This window comes from Cavia porcellus, unplaced genomic scaffold (genome assembly GCF_034190915.1).
Source record: "Cavia porcellus strain 051 isolate PalLab524CR breed Dunkin Hartley unplaced genomic scaffold, mCavPor4.1 scaffold_13, whole genome shotgun sequence".
Taxonomy (NCBI): Eukaryota; Metazoa; Chordata; class Mammalia; order Rodentia; family Caviidae; genus Cavia; species Cavia porcellus.
The window spans coordinates 36,151,417-36,175,123 of record NW_026947496.1 but is presented as its reverse complement, the minus strand read 5'-3'; the positions used below and the strand labels follow the sequence as shown (position 1 = coordinate 36,175,123).

The following is a 23,707-nucleotide window of genomic DNA, read 5'->3' as shown; positions in this document are numbered from 1 at the left end:
TCTTATCTCAGTTTCAGCTTAGTTACAAGAGGCCAAACCAACAAAATTGGTGGGAAATACTCCCACATTACAAAGAGAAATTTTAGAAGCCATAGGTAGGACCTGCAGAGAAGGTGCTAGAAACTGACTTTGAATCTTTCCTCTGCAGATATAAGATAGTGTACCTTGGAAAGGCTAAGAGAGGGCTTCGCATCATCCATCTTTATTTATAAGTTGCTACCTCACCCACAAACTTTGAAGACCCAAAGGAGATGACCAAATATCACTGCTACACCGTGACTTCTAACCACTGTATCTCAGTGCCACCTTCTGCCCTTACACCCCAGAATCACATCCTCCTTTCTATCAGATGAATGGAAAGGAGGCAAGTCAAATATTCAGGCAGAATGCCTAGTCCCAAATCTCTTCCCAGGTTTCAATACTGAGTCTTCCCCATTGCAGTTAGTAGAGCAAAGCTGATCAACCAAAGCCTGGGACTCTGCTTTGCCCTCGCTTCCCCACAAGAATCCACGGTCAGTTCCCAAGTATAAACAGCTTCTACATCTTGTTGCTCCTGATCATACACACACACACACACACACACACACACACACACACACACAATTGTGTTCTACCTCTGCAGCCTCTTCTACTGGAAGAATAGATTCTTCCAGCCTCATTTATCTTGTGCCTCATTCCTTTGCCCTTGAATGAAAGCCATGCTATTTAGTCACCTACAGGGTCCTTCCCTCCCCTGCCATTGTCCTACAGTTGTCCCTTTGTTCAGGCACCTCACAGCCCTGCCTTTCTTTGTGTGCAGCACACAGGCCAAGGACCCTGACTGTGTGCAGTACTCTCCTTCAGACTGTCACATAACTGGCTGTTCTTCATTCATTAGCTGAGTGTCCTGTCCAAGAGCACTGCTGGCCACCATTTCTAAGGCACCTTCCTGTCCTTCATTTCTTCTTACTATTTTGTTTTATTTCTTTCTTAATTGGTTAGTTAGCACTACTCAATCCTCAGTCACGTATTTCTTGGGCAGGACATCTCAGACCCCTCAGTGAAACCACGATAGCTAATGTCTCTTTCCTCTTAATTAGCTGAATTGTCATCATTAGAGGAAGGGGTGCCATAGCCTGCTGGGATGTGCTCTTTGTACTACCACACTGTGTGAGCCATCGTTTTTATTAAAATATGCATGGGATGATTTCTCAACTATATTCTCTGGCTTCTTCCTTGATACAGTTTATCAGTCTGAAAACTTCTGGGTCATTCTTTCTATAAATGTGAAACTTATTATATTTTTTATTATCCAAATGTTTCCCCCACAAATTCTCTAATATGGAACTAATCAGGGGATGGGGGAAAATAAAATAAAATAAAATGGAACTAATCACTGAACAGTACTCACAATGATTAATAAACAAAAGTATGATGTATATGACTCAGATTTTCCCAAGTTTTCTATATTTTGGGTTCAATTTGCACTTCCATAATAAAATCATTGATACTGTTTCACTATAGACAGAAAGATGGACAGGTAAGTAGGTAGACTTTTGTAATATCTTAATCACTTAGCTATCATTTAAAATCAGATTTCTATGTACATCTATTAACAAAAACTCTTTTATATGCCGCATGATCAAAGCATTTAGCCTTTTTCAATTTTCCTTCATGAACTTTGCTTTTTTTATTTAAAGAGAAAACAAAACAGTGAAAGGGTACAAGTAATACATAATTTCAAGGAAAAAATATACAGTAAGAAATCACTAGTTAATAGATTACATATTGTCATCTTAGAAATAGTTGTTCAAATTACAAAATTAAAGCATACAAAGTGGACATTCAAACAGTGAGATTGCAAACAGTTCTGTTCAGTGATACAACAAAAACTTAGTAATATGGTTTTCTATCTTACACACTTAAATATATATGTAGTTATATCCTTTAGATCACTTTCCTTTCCTCTCTTTTTTACAATAACAATTACACATTTTGGGTTTTATTACTCCCACAGTTGTTATTACTTTTTTTTTGAAGAGAAAAAAACCAAATGTGACAAAGCAAAACAGTCAGAACAGAAGGATGGACATAGTACATGATGTAAAAACAGAATACCAGGTGATCAACAATGGTTACCATTATGCCTCTTGCTATCTTAAAAAGAGTTGCTTATATCATCAAGTATAATAGAATTAAACAAAACAGTACAGAACAAAATCAATAAAACCTAAACATTGGAGACCTTACAGGACTTCAAAAGATGATAACAGTCAAACCAGAATGGGTACCATAGTGACTCTTACTGTCTTCAAAGTAGTTGCCTATACCCTCAAACTTGATACTATCAAACAAAACAGAATAAAGTAAAATCAGTCAAAACAAGGTGGGGAGAGCAATACAGGGGATGAACTTTGCTTTTATTTTCTCAGTTTTTCTGTTAGTTTTCATATGTCTTTGCTTCTCCTAGCAGACTGCCCCACTTTGATGTCTGTAACATTTCCATTTATGCTCCACCGAGAAACTGTTTTGCTTAGTTAATTCATTTTCACTGTATATTTTTCTTTTTCTATATATGGAAATTACTATTTGGTTCTTAATACAGTATATATAAAAATATTCAGTGTTTCTGCTTTGGCTTTGTTTTCATTTCTTTTTCAGTTTCTACTAATTCAATTTGCATAAATTTTAATGCATTTTAATTATTTGCTCATCGTCCTTAATCTGCTCGGCATAAGATATCTTTAGCTGGAAGAAAATTACTCCTCATTTCTATGCACTGAAAGTCAACAATATCAATAGCGAGTCATATTATTTAGGAAACCATACACAGGCTCTTTCCCTTGTTCCCCAAATCTGACACCCAATGCAAGAAACTGAAGTTTCTCCTCCTCCTAGATCTTGCTCTGACTCTTAGTCCCTTGCTAGGCTGAGACTGCCTCATGTTTGTCACAGTCCTCTCCAGGTTCCACTCACCTGCAAACTGTCCTGATATTGTTGACCAAATAGTCCCCCTACTATTCTTCCTGTTGCTACCAGCCATGCTCATGTTTTCCTGTCCTCTATTAGAGTTTTTTGTTATGTCTTGGCTCACTTTGTCTTCTGTCTTTTTGCTTCACCATGCATCCCCAATCCTTGGCATAAACTGATATCCACAGTTAACTTTTGTTGGACTCCAATTACCTTGTAGGGCAGAGCTGCCCACTATTTAGGACAGTTCACCTCTAATCTGCCTATGAGAGAGATCAACAGATTTCCTTTGCATTAAGGAGATTGCAGTTTGGGGGAACGCTGTGTTACAGAAGCTTCACTTTGACTCTTAATTGATACTACTTCTTCCCAAACTAGAATATAAAACTAGGGCTGAATATAGGGTAAACACCTTTAATCCCACCTACTTGGGAGGTTAAAGAAGGACGGTCACAAGTTAAAGGTCAGCCTGGCAATTTGTGAGACCCTATGTTAAAAAAATTAAAAGGGCTGGGAATGTAGCTTATTGCTCTCTGAATTCATTGCCCAGTGTGACTTAAAAGAAACTGTGTGTGTGTGTGTGTGTGTCTTTATATTTGCACATACATACATATATGTGAAGAAATAAGCAGGTATTTTAGGAAAGCTACTAACACACACACAAAAAAAACTCAGAATGCACAGAAAAAAGACCCCTATAATAGAGAAAATACAAGATACATAATAAATCTAAATAATGACAACATTAGATATCCCCAAAGTAATAAGATATTTCCACCTCTAAAACAAAAGTAGGCTTCTATGCAAAAGGAGTAAAAAAATAAAGAGGAAATCTTAGAAATTCTAAATGTTAACCAAAAGAATAATTTCAACAGAGATGTAATATATTAAAGCCAAAAAGATTTTACAGAAGTAGAATAAAAAAGACAGGCATGGAAAATAGGACAGAAATATGAAAAAGCCTGGTGTCCCAATCTAGGAAACATGGCCTCTCACACATATTAGAGAGGGAGGGAGAGAAGAAGCAAAGTATGCAACACTGGTACATACTGAAGCCTCCAGGTTAAAAGAGTTGGGTGGTGAGGAAAATGTCTGCATCACTCTGTGTTTGAGCTCCCTCTGAGCTCCTGGGGGAACAGGTGCCTGCTGCTCACTAACGATGATGAGCTGCAGGAAGCCGGGGTCTAAGCAGACTATGGAAAATTCCACAGCAGGGCTACTCAGCAGATGGCCCAGAGAGGTACAAAATAAAAATATAGATACATATGAAAGTAACACCATTACTATGCAGCCTCATATCTAATAGTCCCCTCCTTATCCACAGGGATACATCCCAAGGCTGAAATCTCAGATAGAACTGAACCCTATATTTGCTATTTTTTTGCCATACTAATATGAATACCAACAAAGTTTAATTTACAGATTAGGCATAATGTAAAATTAATATCATCAGCTAATAGTAAAATAAAACAATTATAGCAATAACTATAATAAAATAAGTCATGAATTGTTTATTACAGGAATTTTCCTCTTAATGGTTTTAGACTGCAGTTGACTACAGGTAACTGAAACTTCAGAAATGAAAACCATGGATGGGGGGTGTGCTGTACAGAGAGAGAAAAAAACCTAACCCACACTTTATCATCTCATTCTATAAATAGGACAGAGGGACCAAATCACTCACAACCTCTAAAAGGCCAAAAAGTAGGAGCGATGTACCTCATCCTCCTTAAAGTTCCCCAGGACCCACTGCCCAATGCTTGGTAGTCTATGAACATAGACCGAAAAAAGGAAAGGACATAGAAGCCATGAGAGTGAATGTCCACCCTGCAGTGGGCAGTGGAGCAGCCTGCACATGTCAAGTGCAGACATGCCCTTCCATCCATTCAGTATGGTGGACTCAAGGGCTAGAAAAGGGCGCAGGATGGGACAGGGAGGCACCAAGGGGAAGCTCTGTTTCCAGCAGCACAGCATGGAGACTGAACAGGGAGGGACTTTCTCCAGCGCCAGAAACATCAAAATCTGTCAGTTAAGGAGAATGAAGAATTTCCATGACCCACACACATGTTGGCAGAACACCAGCCATGTCTAGGTCAGATGTGGGTGAGGGTAAGAACAGGTCACTTGAGAGTCCACAAGGAAAGGAAATGTGTCAGGGTCTTCAGTGACAAGTTCACAGTGGCTCTGGGTAGCAGCAGGCACAGGACAATAAACCCTGCATTCTGAGAAAGAGAAGGAGCTGGCGCCTTGTCTTAGTTACTTTTTACTCATCGCTGAGACAAAGATTTTTTTCCAGATTAATCAGTCCATTGTCCTTTCTCTCAGTCCCAGGCAAAGTCTCTGGGCATGAGCAAAATGGAGACAAACTTTCTATCAAGCCATAACTACATCATGTGGAGTCCAACAACCAATGCAGTCCTTCTTCTCAGCAGAAACCTCCAAAACCTGTAAGAAATAAACCTTTCCTTTCCCAACTTTGAGGTTTCAGTCCATACTCAGTTGGCTCCAAGGCAGGCTGGCATGGCTGGGCCGCAGTTCATGGCGGCTGCAAACAGCAAGGCAGAAACTGGCAAGAGAGCAAGACACATCTTCTTCCTGCCATTACATTACATCCTGGCTCAACCCCATGTGGGTGTAGCACTAACACCATCAATCCAAGCGCTAGACAATGAACCAAATCACAAAAGCACAATGCAAATGCATGAGGCTTGGGGGCCACAGACATAAACCATGACATTCCACCCCTGGCCCCCAGGACTCATGTACATCCTTTATACAAAAGACATTTAGTCCACCTCCAAGAGTTGCCAAAGTCCTAACAGCTTCAGCATTGCTGAAAAGTCCAAGTCCCAAGTCTCCTCCAAGATCTATGGCAAACTCTTAACTGTAACCCCTGTACAAATGAAACAAGGTTAAACATATCTGAAGTTCAAAGGCACAAAATAAACATTACCATTCTAAAAGTTACAAACAGGGGAATATAAAGCATTGGAAACAAAGCAAGTCCAACATCCAGCAGGGCAAACATTAAGTCCTAGAGTTCCATACTGAGCATTTTAAGTAATCAGGTTGCAAACTCCAAAAGGCTTGGGTGATTCCACCCCCAAGGCACTTCCAGGAATTTCAGCTCCCGCAGCTTCTCTCTTAAACCCTCTCTGCTCACTTTTTGCAGCTTTCCCTGGGTGATCCATGTTCCTGGTTTTTCCAGACTTCTGGGGTCTCCACTGCACCTTTGGCTTCACCCTTACATCTTTACCAACTGCCCTCTCAGGGGCACACTGCTTGGCCTCTCAGGTCCTTTGCAATCGAGGTGGAAGCCGTCTTATCCTCAGAATTGGTGAATTTTCCTTGTACCTAAAATCAGCACCATGTGGATGCCGCCAAGGTTTGCTGCTAGCTGGAGCAGTAGCCAGGCTTTTCTCTCTCTTGGCTATAGGGGTCAATTGCCTGGATTGTTGGGCTCTATGAACCTGATTATGAAGAAAAGCTTCTCTATGTTGCTGCCGTTCTGGAACCTCATGTGGCCTCCATTACTGTTCTGGAGCATAGTGCTCTGCAGCTTTCTCCTCTGAGCAAATTCTTCCACTTTTGCAGTTTTGAGGCTGCAAAGGGTGGAGACCTGCTTCCTGGGATGCTCCAGGGCCATCTTTCTTATCTCTCTATTTCTCCTCAGCATCAAAGTCTCAACCCTGTCTTTACAATCCACAGCCTTCCTGGAATTTTCCTTCTGGCCAAATTCACAGAGTTGTAAATTATCCTGCTGGGCTCTTTGCTCTTGATTTGCAACGTAAAGCTGGCTAAAAGTCCCCAACAATAGCCATGCCACAGCCTCAACATTTGACTGCTTTGTAATTTCCTTTTCCATATTAATCAGTCCATTGTCCTTTCTCTCAGTCCCAGGCAAAGTCTCTGGGCATGAGCAAAATGGAGACAAACTTTCTGTCAAGCCATAACTCACATCATGTGGAGTCCAACAACCAATGCAGTCCTTCTTCTCAGCAGAAACCTCCCAAGCCTGGTCTTTACCATCAGGCTTTCTATCAGCGTTCTGGTCTCCTAGCTCTGACCAGAATCTCCTCTACAGAACACCCTAAGCTGCTCCAGCTCTATGCATCCAGGTGACATGTCCAAACCTTTCCAAACTCTGCCCACAAGCCATTTCCAAAGCTTCTCGAAAAACATGGTCAGGTACAGTCACAGCAAACGACCCCACTCCTCGGTACCAAATTCTGTCTTAGTTACTTTTTACTCATCGCTGAGACAAGATACCTCATGCACCAAGATGGGAAAGGAAAGGTTTATTTCTTACAGGTTTTGTAGGTTTCAGTCCATACTCAGTTGGCTGCAAGGCAGGGTGGCATGGCTGGGCTGCAGTTCATGGTGCGTGCAAATAGCAAGGCAGAAACCCACAAAAGAGCAAGACACACCTTCTTCCTGCCATTACATCACATCCTGGCTCCACCCCTAAGTGGATGTAGCACTGACACCATCAATCCAAGCACTAGACAATGAACAGATCACAAATGCACAATGCAAACCCATGAGGCCTGGGGGCCCAGACATAAACCATGCCACACCTACTGCCAAAAAATGGCAGTGATGATAAAGAAAATCTTTTAAGAAGAGTAAATAACTTGCAGAAAGCATCTAGAAACCACAAACTATTAAAAACACAAGACAAAAGGGTGAGGAACATCACAAATGCAAGCAGTCATGTTCTCTAAAAAACCATCTGATGTGATTAGGTGACAAATTGTTTTCCTAAAATACTATAGCAAGAGGTAAAGAAAGGAGGGAGGGAGGGAAGGGGAAAGAGGGAGAGTGTGTGGAGAGTTTAGGCAAGTGGAAAATCCTTTTTCCACTTGATAAGCTGGTGGAAATGATAATATTGTAAAATATGGGACCATAGATGTTTTAATCCATTTGTGCTGCTATAACAAAATGCCATAAACTAGGTGACTTACACAACAGAAATGTATTTCTCACAGTTCTAAAAGCTCCAAACTCCGAGACCAAGGCTCTATGTCTGGTGAGGCTCTGATGTCTGCTTGTAGATAATACCTTCTTACTTCCTAACCTTGCTTCCTAATCTGTTCCCAAAAGCCCCACATCCTAAAACCATCACCTTAGGGGTTAACATTTCAACCAAGAAATTTGGTGGGAAATATTTGTACTTCAAAATAGATTTCTGTAGACATATCAACCAGGGGTCCGAAAGTGAACACAAGGCCCCATCATTTCTATCTCAGGAAATCATGCCTAAATCATCTTGGATTCTTTGAGGGGATAAAATGACACATGGACAAGATTGAACCTATATGTGTGATCTACTCAGAACTTTTCAAAAACCCCCTTTGGTAAGGCTGAGGGACTACAAAGCTATTTAATCATACGAAACCTAGGGAAGGATAAAATCAATAGCTCTCCAAAAGGACTTTGCTTAAATACATCCACTGTTTGGGAAGCCATAATAAGGGGCATCACAAATTTGACCCATGATATTAAGATTTTGAAAGCAGTGAAATTTCACATCCTGAAACCTCAACAAACATTCTCCAGCCAAAATAAGTGAGAAAAGGAGGCCCAGAAATTTTCAAAGTAGAAATATCTCACTGTACAAATAAGTTGTCAGACTCTGAGTTTCCAAGTGTCCCTGCCAGGAACAGGACACCTCTTGTGTCACTTAGCTATAAGAGTATAATATTATGGTGGGGTATGCTTAGCAATGAATGAAAGTAAAGAAAGAAAACACACTCCAGCTCCACACGAGTTCATGCTGTCCTGCTCAACCAATAAATAAATACATTGCAAAACTGAGGAAAGTACAAAATGAGGAAATTAAAACAACCTACTGTGATAACAGACTAAAACTATATTAAAATGTTTTATCTGGGACAATAAATTAGGTTGGCATTGAAGTTTTAAAAAATCTAACAGGCTGTGTGTCTCAAGAGACTTTAAAATGAAGAAGTTCTTTCAGATAAATAAATGTCAGAGACTCTTGCTCCTTGTCTTACTGAGATCACAGGACCCATTCCTCAGCCAGGCGAGGGTCAGCCAGTGTGAGTACTCAACTGAAACTACTCCATAACACTTGGCCTGAGTGTATTAGTAGCTGCTGCACTAGCTGGTTGAGAAACAGGGAAACCAAAGAGTAGCTAAGCTCTCTCACAGTGACCACAGATCATCCATTCACAACTGTATCCAGCTGCCCCTAATCACCTGCTATAAGCTTGACACCATACTAGACCATGATGAAGATGGTCCCCTTCTTAGGGAGTGTATCTTCTGTCTAGGGATTGGGGAGATTGGACTTTCACCATTTTTACCATGAGACCCTCATTTAGGTTACATGGCTCTTTTGGTTAGTATGTAAATTACACTAAATAAAAATTAACTTAACTATGCAACCATTTCTTAAGAACTTTCCATGAGAGTAACATGGAGCTAGATGTTGAAAACAGGCTTATGTGTTTCCTCTCCTTAATAGTTTAAATTTGTGGTGCTCGCTCCGGCAGCACATATACTAAAATTGGAATGATACAGAGAAGATTAGCATGGCCCCTGCACAAGGATGACACGCAAATTCGTGAAGCGTTCTATATTTTTATGGTAACTATTTTTATGTCAGGATATCTTGTGGTGAAACACTGGTTTGCTTAAATGGTTATGATTTGACCTGCGCTGTTCTGTTGTTATGCCCTCTTTTATCTCAATCCCCCCCCTTTTTTAAAAATTATTTACTTTTTTCTTTTTATTTTTTTAATTAAGGGAAAAATAAATAAAAAATAGCAGGATACATTATAGTAACCTACTTTGATTTCCTATTAACTTGATTTGAAATCCTGTATTGCCCTCACCATCTTGTTTTGACTGATTTTCCTCTATTCTGCTTTGCTTGATAGTACCAAGATCGAAAGTATAGGCATAACTGTGAAGACAATAGGAATCACTATGACGCCCATTCCGATTGACTATTATTTTCTTTTAAAGTCCTGTAATCTCTCCAATGCTTTGGTTTTATTCTTTCCTGGATAGTTCAATTTTATTATAACTGCCAATTCTTAAAATAGCAAGAGGCAGTATGGTAACCATTGTTGATCACCTTATATTTAGTTTTTACATTATCTATTATGTCCATCCTTTTGATTTGACTGACTCTGTTCTGATATGTCGCATTTGGTTTTACTATCTTTAAAAAAAAGTAATAAGAACTGTGGGAGTAATAAACCCAAAATGTGTAATTGTCATTCTACAAAAAAAAAAAGAAAAGAAAGTGCTCTAAAGGTTATAACTGCATATATGTTTAAGTGTATAAGATAGATAACCATATTATTGAGTGTTTTTTGAATCACTGAACAAAACTGTTTGCACTCTAACTGTTTGAAAGTCCACTTTAGGTGCTTCAATTTTGTAACTTGAACAACTATTTCTAAGATGAGAATACGTAATCTATTAACTAGTGATTTCTGTTTATTTTTTAAATTTTATATTACTTGTACCCTTTTTCTGTTTTTGTTTTTTTTTTTTCTTTTTCTCCTTAAATAAAAAAAAGAATTATCTGAAAAAAAATAGTTTAAATTTGTGGAATGTGTTCAATGGGCAACTGTTGAAAGATTTTAAGCAAAGAAGTAACAATAACTGAATTTTCATGTAGTAAGGAACATTTTTTATTATTTTTCCCAATTTTTAAATTTCTTCAAATGAGATTTAGCTATTTAAAGAAAAGTAGTAACAATGTGCTGTGAGGTCTCTAACATTTTATGTTAAGTAAAACATTTGACAGTAGATGGGATGAGTAAATTGAAGCTGTAAAGTTTCTGAGCTACAAGCTATAAAAGATACAGTGAATGTTTAATTTTTTTTTAAATGCTATTAATTTTCCTCAAAATGCTGCCCATTGCTCCACACACATGTATCCTGCTAGTCTCATCATTTTCTGAAGCAGTTCTGGAAGACCTCTTTTGTGAGAATTGCAGAGGCAAACAGAAACACCAACATGACACGTGGGATTTGGAGGCAGATTTATTTTACATCGTCATGGACTGATTGTGATCATTCCCAAAATATCAGGCCCTGCTCTCTGGTGGTCTAGGGCTTATATGGGATAAGCAAACAGGAAATACAGAGGCAGAATGACTTGTCAGTTGGAGATTGGTTTTACAGTGTACATCAGAATGACCAGCCATGCGTCACAGTGGCCAGCCATTTCTAAGAGACAGAAGCAACTGGAACGGGAACAGGAGTTATTACCTGGGAACTAAGAAGCTGAAGTACACTGGCTGGGGCGGGGGCATTTTTCTATTACACTATCTTTAGTTGTGCTCTTACGGCTGCTTGAATATCATGAATATGTTCAAAACGTTTCTTTCATGGTCATTGTAACTTTGGGAAAGAGCCAGATCCAGTGAAAAAGTGGGTAAAGACACAGCACAATGTTTCTACAAGTATGCCTTTCCATTAGATGACATTCAGCAGTACCATTTGCCATAAGTTTTTAATCATACCTCACAAATGAGGACCTCCAGAACTGCTACAGAAAATGGCAAAAATGATGAAATAAGTATATTCAAAGTGAGAGAGTATTTTGAGGGGGATGTGTCTTTTACTGTAATGACTATATTAAATGTATATCATGGCAATGTGTCTTTTCCTGTAATGACTATATTAAATTTTATTTAAGCAGTCAGTATATTTTTTATTATATCACATATATGTGCAGTGGTATAAGACTATTTGAAAGTTTGAACTGTAAATTAAAATATGGACCTTCTAAATACTAAAACCACAAACAAACAGAAGTATTATAATCCCTCCATATAAAAAACAAACTAGAATTGTAAAAATATCCAATTGGTCTGAAAAAAAGGCAGAAAAAAAGAAAACAGGATTAAAGAAAAGATGGTACAAAAAGAAAATAAATAGCAAGATAGGAGAATTAAACCCAGACATATCACTAATTACATTACAGGTAAATGGTATAAACATTTCAGTTAAAAGATAAGATCGTTAGACTACATTTCATAAAAGTAGCATTTTATTGTGAATCAAGTGTATAAAGACATTCCATACAAATGAAATAGCAAAACACAAATAATACTGTATCTATTGCAGAAATTCAACTCATCACCAACATCCTTTTGCATGAAATATCTCTAGGTCTAGGTGAGTTTAAATGAACATTTAAGGAAATATAATAATAATTTTAAGAAAATTCAAAAAACAGTGAAAGAGGAAATATTTCTCTGTAAATCTTCTCATTGCAAGACCTGATAAAAACATTATAAGACAAGAAAACTACAGCCAATATTCCTCAAAGTCATACATACTTCATGATATTTCTGACAAAATAGAAATCAAGCCAGCAATATATTTAAAAAATGCATCACCAGGTTTATCCCAGGAATGCAAAATTGGCTTCACCCCTAGTATTAACAACATTAAACTAGTATGATTGTGGTGGGCTAATGGTCCCCTTGTAGCACCCAGATGAACTGAATCAGCATGGCTCTGGGCATGCAAGGCCCACCTGAGGACTGTTGCCAACAGCATAAAAGGAGAACTTGAGGAAAAGATGGTGTGCTATTGAATCTTCTAGAGAAGCCTGTCGTGCTGGTTTTCCTGATATGAATTCTGCTGTTCTCACTGTCAGAGGAGCTTGGGTCCTTGCTGTCACTAAGATGGCTATGGCTCTTGTTGTGGGAGATCTGGTTCTTACCTTGAGTTTTTGTTTCCTGGCTCCAGAGCAGATCCTCAGCCTGCTGGCACAGGTTCTTTATCCCACTAATGCAGACTTTCTAGCAACCACCACTGGCTTTGGGCCTTCCCAGAGCAGATCCTTGATACAAACTTGCATAACACATTGTCTTGGGCTCTGGGCCTTCAGCTGGGTTCATGGAGGACATTGCCATGGGCTGTAGGTCTTTCAGCTGGACTTGCTCAGGACATTGCCATAGGATCCAGGCTCTCCTCTAGATTCTGTGACTCTCTAGTTTGTGGACAGATCTCCTACTACACTCTTCTGCATTTAACTTTCTGGGTGAATACTATAAAATAATCATTAATTGTGTGTCCTGTATTAAATCTATTCCCTTGCAGACTCTGACTACAACAATGATCATCTAAATAGTCTCAAAAAGATTGACAAAAAATAAACTCATGCAAGCTAAAAATCAAAGGAAACTTCCTCAAGCTGCTAAAAGTCATTTATGAGATTACTAGAGCAAATATCATTCTTAATGTTGAAAGATGATTAGGAAACAAAACAAGGGTATCTATTTTCACCACTTCTAGGCAACTTCATGCTATAATTCCAAGTCAGGACAAAAAGATGGAAACAAAAGGCATCAGACTCATGCGCACACGTGCCTGTGTGTATGTGTGTATGTGTCTGTGTGTGTGTGTGTGTGTGTGTGTGTGTGTGTGTGTGTGTGTGTGTTCTGGGAATCAAACCTAGGGCCTCCTGCATGTTGGGAAGGTGAAAGTTGCTCTGTCACTGAATAACACCCTCCAGCCAACAAATTATAAATTTCAAGACTCACTTTAATACCAGAATAAGCAACACAGTGTGCTATTAGTGCAGTAAGTCTAATTCTGTAGAACAAAAAAGAATACAGAAATATACTCACACAAGCACAATCAATTGATTTTTTGATGAAAATGGGAGGGAATTAGATGAAGAAAGGAGTAGTTTTCTTCAACAATTAATGCTGGAAAGATTTAATATTATTATATAGATCTAAAAGACATTCAGACACAACTTTTGAGTCATAACTTATAATAAAGTCCAAATTTTTTAAATTTTATTTAAAAGGAAAAAGAGAAAAAACAAAACAAAACAAAGCGGTGTAAGGGTACAAGTAATACAGAACTACCAAAAAAACAAAAAAAACAACAGTAAGAAATCACCAGTTAATAGGTTACACATTATCATCTTAGAGATAGTTGCTCAAGTCACAATATCAAAGCATACAAAGTGAGCATTCAAACAGAGAGACTGCAAACAGTTGTGTTCAATGATCCAACCAAAAACATTAATATGGTCAACTATTTAACACCCCTAAACACACTTGCAGTTGTATCCTTTAGAGCACTATAAAGTCCAAATTTTGCCAAAAATGGATTGTAAACCTAAATGTAAAGTCTAAAACTATAAAATATCTAGGAAAAAAGATCAGAGGAAATATTCATTACTTTGTTTTTATCTAAGATGTTATAAGAGAAAAAATAAACTACAAATGAAAAAAGTAAGTTTGACTTCATAAAATTTAATATTTTTTATTACAAACTGAAAAATCAATCCAAAGATTATCAGAAAATACTTTTAAATCATATATCTGATAAAGAATTTATATTGAGTATATAAAGAATTCTTACCAATTAATGACAAGCAAACAATAGCCTAATTTTTAATGGACAAATGATTTGAACCAATAAACATACTATATTTTAGTGAACTTCCTTGTGCATAATATATGTTCACCCTCTGTAAAAAGACTCACAGTAGCAGGAATCTAAACAACATTGAAGTTACATCAGTTATAGTTTACTTTCCATGGTTTCCATTGCTATGGATTCCATTACCCACATCAATCTCAATCCAAAACTATTGCATAAAAAATTTCAGAAATAAACAATTGGTAAGTTTTTAATGTGTCCATTGTGTGTAGCATTATGATTCTCCAGCTATTTTGCTTTCCTGGATGGGATGTGAATAATCACTTCATCAAATGGGTCCCCATGGGTCACTGAACAAGCTATCTGGTGACTGGATTGGATGCTGCAGAAGGCAGGGCTTGCATTCAATTCATCCTTACACACCAGCCTACTGCTACATCCCAATGACTATATCATCCACCAGTTACATCTTACCACATAGACACTGGACCATCTCGCATCATCACAAGAAGAGAGGTGAATGCAGCCTAAGATATACTGAAACAGAAAAGTATAACTCAGAAACTGATTGATACATGTGGTACGTGTTTAACTCAAAAAATATATGACAGTAAAAGACACATTGCCATTCATCATATAAATGGCAATGTATCTTTTATTTGTTTTTTAAATTTTTATTTTAAAGAGAATAAAACAAAAGAGAATGGAACAAATCAAATCAGAACAGAACAATGCAAGCAACATAGCACTTCACAACCAGACAACTGGACATCAACAGTAGCTACCATAATGTCTCTTTTATTTGAAATAGTTGAGCATACCTTAACACACATTAATATCAAACATAACAATATAGTATAAAACCATTCAGAACAATGAAAGCATTGCAGGACTTCAAAACTAAATAATAGGAAATGAACAACGGCCACTATAATATCTCATTTTCCTCAAAAAAGTTGTCTATATCATCATACATAGTAAAATCAAATAAAACACAACAGGATAGAACCAATCAAAACAGAAGAACAAAAGCATGGTAGGGCTTCAAAACAAGATGATAGTAAATCAGTATAATAGATAGCTACCATAATATCCTATGTTCTTCAAAATAGCTATTCATACCATTGCACTTAATAAAATCAAACAAAACAGAACAAAACAAAACAAACCAATGAATGAAAGCATTATAAGACTTCAAAGCAATATAATAGGAACCCGTGATTGCCATAATATATCCCATTATATTCAAAATAGCTGCCCCTACCATCTGACAGCAGAAAATCTAACAAAGCAAAACAGAACAACGAAAAACCTAATAAAATTGTGTAAACAATGCAAGAGTTCAAGACAAGACAATAAGAAATTAACAGTAGGTTCCCTCCCAGATGTTTCCTCCCTTCACTCTTATATTAACTATTTTGCTTTTAGATCCCATTAACTCCTTCTGTTTCTTATGCTAGCATTCACACATATGAGTTTGAACTGTTTCAGCCATGAACATGATCTCCAGTTGGGTCCATTTACCTACAGGAGCCTTGAGATTATTCTACTTTAATAGCTGAGTAGCTTTCTACTGCGTGAAAATACCATGTCTTTCTTACCCATTCTGTGGTTGATGGGAAAGGTGCTTTTTTTTCTGGTCTCCTGTCACATGGAACGATTATTTTCTCTCCTTCAATTTTCAGTCTATGAATTTCCTTTCCAGTTAAATGTGTTTCTTGTGTACAGTGTATCGATGGATCTTGTTTCTTGATCCACTCTTCCTACATTTCTTTTTATTGCTGACCTGAGGCCATCTACATTAATGGTTACAATGGGCATGCACTGATTTGTCTCTGCCCTGCTATTCTCCTATTGTTGGCCCTCCACTTTTCCCCTTCATTCAATTTCCTGTCTTGTTTGGTGATCCTCCCTGCTGCTGTTCCTGGAACCATGGTCATCTTTATCTCTCTCTGGAATATCCTTTAGCACTCTCTGTAGGATTGGTTTGGTAGTCATGAATTCCTTCAGTTGTTCTTTATCATGAAAGTATCTTACTTTTCCATCAATTTTGAAACATAGTTTTGCAGGGTAGATCAATTTGGGTTGGAAGTTATTTTCTTTCAGGGTTTGAAACACTTCATTCCAAACTCTTCTTGACTTGATGGTTTGTGTTGATAAGTCTGCTGGGATTCTGATAGGCTTTCCTTTATAGGTGATCTGTTTCTTTTCTCTAACAGCTTTTAATATTCTATTCTTGTGCTGAATTTCTGGGATCTTGATTATTATATGTCTGGGTGTAGATTTACTTTGGTTATGGCTAGTTGGAGTCCTATATGCCTCACTTATCTGCATGCCAGATCCATTTCCATGTTTGGGAAGTTTTCTTCTATTACTTCTGCCAATATCCTTTTAATTTCATTTTTGCTACCCCTGCTTCTTCACCTACACCTATCACTTTTAAGTTATGCTTCTTTGCATCATCTCGAAGCCACTGAGTTGTTATTTTCTGATTCCTTGTTATTTTTAAGAGATCTTTCCTTTCATGATAACTAGCTGCAATCCTCTCTTCAAGGTCTGAGAGTCTATCTTCAGTCTCTTTCAAGCAGTTTTGCCAGGTTTGGATTAAATTTTTAATTTCATGCATTTCTCTTTGAATCTGTTTCATGTATTGTAATTCCTTTCTACACTCATTCAAGGTTTCCATCGTTTTCCTATGCTCCTCTTTATTGTCTCTGTCTTCTTTAGACCTGCTGATCAATTCTTGTTTGTGATTTCTACTTTTACCTGAGACATTATTTCTGATTTGACTGCTTTTACAATCTCATGAAGTTGTTTCCTTACTTCAGTTGCTATCCTCTCAGAAATTTCAGGTGTGTGACTTCCATTTTATTCCATGACTGTATCTCCCAGACTTATTCTGTGTGGGCTAGAGGTCTCAGTTTGCCTTTTGCTCCTTCATCTTGACGTTTTCCTGGGTTCCACCCAACAAGGTAGTTGTGGGGCCCCAGGCACTTCCCATGTTGGCTGCCCCTAGGGAGTGTAGGAGGATGATACAGGCACTTGGGCTCCACTAATTCCAGATTTACAGGAAATAGCAGGGCTTGGAGCAAGCTTATGCAGACCTATGCAGTACACCGTGGCTTCATTGATGATCAGGTTTGCATTGAGGTGGGACTGCTTCTCTCAGCCTGTGTGTGTCTATGCGATGGTGGCAGACACATAAGAGTATATTTGTCTGATTGTGTTAGTGGGTGATGGCTGCCTGAGGGAACCAAGGACCTCCAAAGATGGCCTATGGATGCACAGGGCTTACCTGGTTGTGTGTCCCTGCTCCTGCTAGCTGCCTGCAGGAGGGAGCCTTCTGGTGGCAGCTCCCTGAGAGTGAAGGCAGATCTGCTGGTTCTCTCTGCCCACACTGGCCCCCTGCAGTATGTGGCCTTTTGGTGGTGGTGCACAGCAGGCAGAGGTGGATCTGTCTGTCTCCCTCAACCCACACTGGGTCCATTTGTGACATGTGGCTGGCAAAGGCCTATCTCCTGGTTCTTTCAGCCTACACTGGGCACGCAGAGAAGGGAATGTATCCTCTAATGCTATAATTTTTTAAACTTACTCACCATATTTTTCACTCCTCACTATCTTGTTTTAATCATTCTGTTATGAACAATCAATGTTACACTTCTATTATCTCTAACATAAATTAAACCGTATCTTTGGTATACATGTAGAAAAAACAGTATATTCAGACTTCAGTATTCTCTGTAGTTTAAGGCATTCACCTTGGTCTTGGAAAAATGGATCTAGGGGGCTGCTGTGTCTCTCTGTTGTTATCTAATATTGGGAATAAGCTGTCCAAAGCTGGCCCCTGCTTCTTTCTCTAGTATCTTAACCTTGTCCAGTTGTTTCTAATACCTATCACGTTAGCATAAAGCAGGAGGCGAGGCCCTAGAGACCTGCCCCCAGCGCGGTTGGTGATCACACGGCCACAGCCAGCTGCAAGGAGATGTGGGGAGTACATCTTTAGCCTGTTATGCCCAGGTAAAAATCTGATTCCTACCGACGGAGAGCATGGTAATGGGGACGGCCAGCATACTACTCAAGAAGTGTCCTCTGCCCATGTCCTACACAAGACTTCCAGAGGCCTCCTGCATATCCCCAGGCAGTGCTGACACCTGTCATCAGGTGATGTATACAGATGGCTTTTATAGAAAGAGAAGGCACACTTGGCAAACAACCTGCTAGCCTCTCTGCCAAAAATGCCCACTGACCTTGGGTTTGGCCTTCCCAGAGCCCAGGTGTCTGTCTTTCTCTGTTCCCTCTCCCTTGACCACTCTGTGTGTCACTTCCTATCCATGTTGCCCACAGAGCCTCCCCCCCATTTTCTGTAGAGCCCACTACTTGCTCTCCAAGAACTATCTCATGCACAGAATTCTTTATCTTCTTTTTAAAAATGTCTATTATGCAGAGCAATATCAGGAACTTTGCTATGTCCCTAAGAATTCCTTCTTAACTGAGAGTGGGATGTACACGTGTAATCACAGATACTCAGAAGGCTGGGGCAGGAGGATTCCAAGATCAAACTGGAATCTGGGCAACTTAGCAAGATTCTGCCTCAAAGCAAGATTTAAAAATGGGTCAAGGAGGTAGTGCAGTACAAAAGTGCTTGCCTAGTAGGTTTGAGGTTCTGAGTTTATTCTCTAGTACCTAAAAAACCGCATCTCTGATAAGAATTCTACCTTCCTCTTTAGCCTTAGTCCAAATTTTCAATTATTTTTTTCTTCCCATTATATCTGCATCTTTGAGCAATTGGAAATATACAGTTTTACCAAAAAGAAGAAAACACCTCAAAATGGCCTTATTGCAGAAAAGTCAATATCAAACCAGGTAGATTATTTTTCTTTACCATCATCCTCATAAAAAGTTTACTTGGCCAACCCCTTCCTGTAAGCCAATGGCAGTCAGGGGCCAGACACCCCCTCCTTGTAAGCTAGCCAGCGCATAGACCGGGAGTCAAGAAATGCCAAGCACTGCCCCCCCCCCTGCACCCACCTGCAAGCAACTGGCTAACTTGGAGAAATACAGGCTGAGACAATAGCTACTGAAGTAAAAACAGCAGTTTAATGCCTGTATTCTTTGATTGACTTTGCAGGCCTAAAGTCCATAATTCAGAGCATCTATGGAGAGGGATCTCCTTCTGAAGGTGGTAGCCATTGTTAATTCCTTATTATCTTGTGGTTTTTTTTTTTTTTTGTCTTTTTCATTTTTATCGGTACCGGGGATCGAACTCACGATATTATCTTGTTTTAAAATCCTGTATCATTTTCATTGTTTGGTTTGGTTTGGTTTGGTTTTATCTGATGGCATGCACAGCTATTTTGAAGATAACAAGATATATTATGGTAGCCAGTGTTGATTTCCTATTATCTTGTTTTGAAGTCCTGTATTGCTTACATTATTTTGTTTTGATTGGTTTTATTCTTTTCTGTTTTGTTTGATTTTATTATATCTGATGGTTTGGGCAGTTATTTTGAAGATAACAAGAGGCATTACGGTAGCCATTGTTGATTTTTTATTTTCTTGTTTTGAAGTCCTATATCACTTTTACTGTTTCATTTTGATTGGCTTTATTTTATTTTGCTTGGTTTCATTATCTTTAAAATAAAAAAATTGGGGGCTGGGGATTTAGATCAGTGGCACAAGTGTCTGCCTTGCAAGCATGAGGTACTGAGTGCAATGCCAGTACCAAAAAATAATAATAATAGTAATAATAAAAATAATAATAATAAAAAAAGTTTACTTTTCTACACACCTGGTAAGTTCATAACATGTCCTTCAATTCTTTAGAAGTAAACATCAATATTAATCCTAAATAACCTACTGAGTTAGTTTTCTAGAGTTGTAATAGCAAATTATCACAAACTTGTATCTTTAACAAGAAAAATATATTCTCTCATAACACTGGAGGCCAGAACTTGAAATTAAGATGCTGACAAGACCATGCTTTCCTGGGAGCTTAGAGGGAGACCTCTAACACTCCTGGTGGCTCCTGCTATTCTTTGACTGCTGACAGCATAACTCCAATCTTTGCCACTCGTCACATGATCTCCAAGTGTCCTTCCCTGTCTGTCTTCCTATGTTCTATGTTCTATGTTCTTGCCTCTTCTCCTGAGGGTATCAGTTACTGGATTTGGGACTCTCCCTGAGTCCAGAATGATTTCACTGTGACAATCTCAACTGATTACATCTATAAAGACCCTATAGCCAAAGAAAATCTCATTCTGAGGTTCTGAGTAGACACAGATGTGTAGGGAGGCAGACACACACACACACACATTCCCACATTGAAAAATGTGATGTATGTGTGAAAATGTATGCCACATTTTTCAATCATTCATTACTAAATAAGCACTTGTTAAACACTTAACAGTATGCTAGATGTAGGAGGAGAGGCTCTTTAATAAATCTAAATATCTTTGCTACTTCTGCCTTCGTCACACTGATTTTTGTATCTTTCTTTTCCCAGAGGAGTTATCTACCAGATAGAATTTCTTCAGGCTGGAGTTATTTTCACACATTAGTTTTAAATTAAAACAATAGCAAAGTGCACTGACATTTTTTTCTCAAAAAGCATGCGGAGTAATATTTTTATGGTCACTCTGGCAACCACAGAGACAGGCGTGGCAAAAGGAAGGGAGCAGAAGGGCTGGCACTGGCCACTGGGAGGAGGAAGGGGCATCTCTCTGTGGCAAGCTGGCAGGGGTCCGAACAGGACAAGACCCAAAGTCCAGCTACTACCCAGAAAATGGCCTGGATCTCTGGCCTGCCTCATCATCCCCGGACTGGAGAATGTAGACAGAAAAACGAATGATAAACTGAGGAGGTCAGGAATTAGGAACTAGTCCTAAAAAAGAAATGTTTATATAGGGCCAGACATCCTGTCAGCATATAAAGGGCAGTTGCTGGCTGAACTCCTATTTGTAGATAGCAGTGTATGTACTGCCAAGTCCACCACAACTAATGTGCTGTCAAGGGTTTGACTTTGCCAGGGGTACCAGATTTTGGGAGAAAGGCTGAGCTGGATCCTACTGCCACTACAGTCTCTGTGTTTAGCCAGCATGGCCCTATCCTTGGCCAGCTAGTCCCTACCCGATGACCCACTGTGTGCACAGTACTGAGCTTAGGGCTTTGGAAAAAAAAAAATTTAGGTTTACATGGACACTGATCTAGCTAAGGATATAATGCAAACAAGAAAAGTAAACTTGGGTTAATGTGAACCCATATATTTCCCCTCCTGAGCCTAAATTAAAAAGAAGGTAGTTGAGGGAAAGGAAGAAAATCCAAAATTCTGCTGAAAGTTACCAATGTCTTGGTAGTTGAGAGTGAAAGCTTAGGGTCATGTGGACCTAGATTTGAACCCCAACTTTTACCAGTAGCTCAGTAACCTTGGAGATGACTTAATTTACTGATCTTGTTCTCTGACCTACAAAGGAGGAGAGATTCCTACATTATGGGTCTGTGGTGAGAATTAAATGAGAAAATTATGACAAGCATTATTATAGCATATCACTGATACTCAATACGGGCATTGTCACTGCGGTTGTCACCCTTAGATCTAGTCTCAGCCTGGCTGTAACTTGGAACATGGGCAAGAGAGGCATAATGACCAGGAGCACCGTGAGGCTGTGGAAGTTCACGTCTGATCCCATGCCTCCCAAAAAGGTACAGTATTCACATCCCAAGGAGCACAAAGGCCTGGTCATCAAGGGCAGGAACAACCTGCACATCAGTCATCAGCCAAGATCTATTTCCTGGCTCTGGTCACTCAGCATGGGATTTACTGTGTTTGTCTTTCCATACCAGACACCTTGTCTCAAGCTGGAGATCATAGCCTGAGTAAGGTCAGAACTTTGGAACGAAGATCACAGCCAAAACCTGCTCTGAAAGACATCCCACCACTGGAAGAAAACTGATGAGTCCAGGGAGAAGTTGCAATTAACAAAGTCTGCTGGTTTCCTCAGGGTGCCAGGAAGCTCAGGACTTACCTCCCAGTCTTCATCATGAATCTTATTAGGGAAGGCCCAATTTTTAACATACATCCTGCTCCAGGTGTGGCTTAACTGGGAAGCAGGAGCTGGGGTGGACCTTCAGGACATGGTCTGGGGCCAGTAGCGGGAAGCTGGTGAACAGTAAGATGATCAGCAGCAATTGGTGAAGAGGAGTTTGTGCCGCTGACCTTGGGCAACACTGCAAACGTGGCAAAATCAACTTGTGGGAACAAAAAGTTATCTCATCCCTCTGTTAGATTAGTCACCCAGTTAGAATTATTTTTAAGATAATGCTCTATTTATATACCAACGAGCTAAGAATGGAACTGGGTGACTCTACAAGCTTTCCAAAATGTTCCACATACTTTACACTGAAAACAGGAATTATAAAATACAGACCATACTACCTCGAAATATCTAAAAAGCTGACAACATTATCATTAAGATGTTTTCAACCATAGTTGAGACCAGAAAAAATGTTTCTTTTTATCATTCCTTCAAACAACCACACACACACACACACACACACACACACACACACACACACTTTGAATCTTTGTCTATATATGAAGTGATTTTGAAACATAAATAATCACCTTTTTCCAAATGTGGTCAAATTAGTTTCAAGAACAGATGGAACTATGCTGGTGTCATTTACTTTCCAGTGAGCAACATACCTCAGACTTGCCTTGCCTAATGGAACTGGCATGTTATCTGGCTAAACACAGAAGCTACTACAGAGTTAGGGTATCAGTACCACAACTTGTAGAACAATAGCTTGTTAGGACAGAGAACTGGAAACTTGGGTACTTGGCTCCTGCTCTGGAAGTCACTTGACAAAAAGCGCCGAGCATTTGCCACCACACTGTCCTAAGTGGTGTAAGACCACTTCCTTCCCTCGGGGAGTTTAACAAACTAGTTGCTGTCACCCAAATCAGTGGCACAGAGGTGCCCAGCTAAGACAGTTTGTGATGAGGTTCTGCATGGATCCAGGAGGAATGAATAAAGGCAAACTCTGTCAGATATGAAGAAGGTAGGGAAGGCACAAATAACCCTAAGGCAGAAACTGGACTCTCCTTGGGCCGCTAGGAGGCTGTGGGTAGGGACCCAGAAGAGACCAGGACCATCGGGCTGAAAAGCAGTGTAGGTGGGAGGATGGATACCAGGCCATCCTGACTCTGACACCAAAGGAAAGAGGCTGGAGGAGTAAGTCAGTGAGGCAGACAGCAGAGCTGAGCCCTAACCATTCACCAAAGTTTTGGGCCACCTTCACCAGAGGTGTATCATTCTGGGAATGACATCAACAGCAGAGAGAGCGAAAGCCATGTTCAGTAGAA

The 23,707-nt window shown here is 39.3% G+C and overlaps 1 protein-coding gene and 1 non-coding gene across 6 annotated transcripts in view; one reads left to right on the top strand and one right to left on the bottom strand.

Annotated features, from left to right (window-relative positions):
- Window positions 1-22,398, bottom strand: part of Ryr2 (ryanodine receptor 2) — a 659,796-nt gene extending 637,398 nt beyond the window's left edge. For all 5 annotated transcript variants that reach the window (XM_063260102.1, XM_063260104.1, XM_063260105.1 and 2 more), the window contains exon 1: window positions 22,378-22,398. In XM_063260102.1, coding sequence (XP_063116172.1) covers window positions 22,378-22,384 — 7 coding nt within the window. In that variant the 5' untranslated portion in view covers window positions 22,385-22,398. The remainder of the gene's footprint in view (window positions 1-22,377) is intronic.
- LOC134478593 (U6 spliceosomal RNA) lies at window positions 9,452-9,558 on the top strand. The gene has a single exon (XR_010051343.1). It is a non-coding gene; the product is annotated as a U6 spliceosomal RNA (small nuclear RNA).
- Window positions 22,399-23,707: the final 1,309 nt, after the last annotated feature.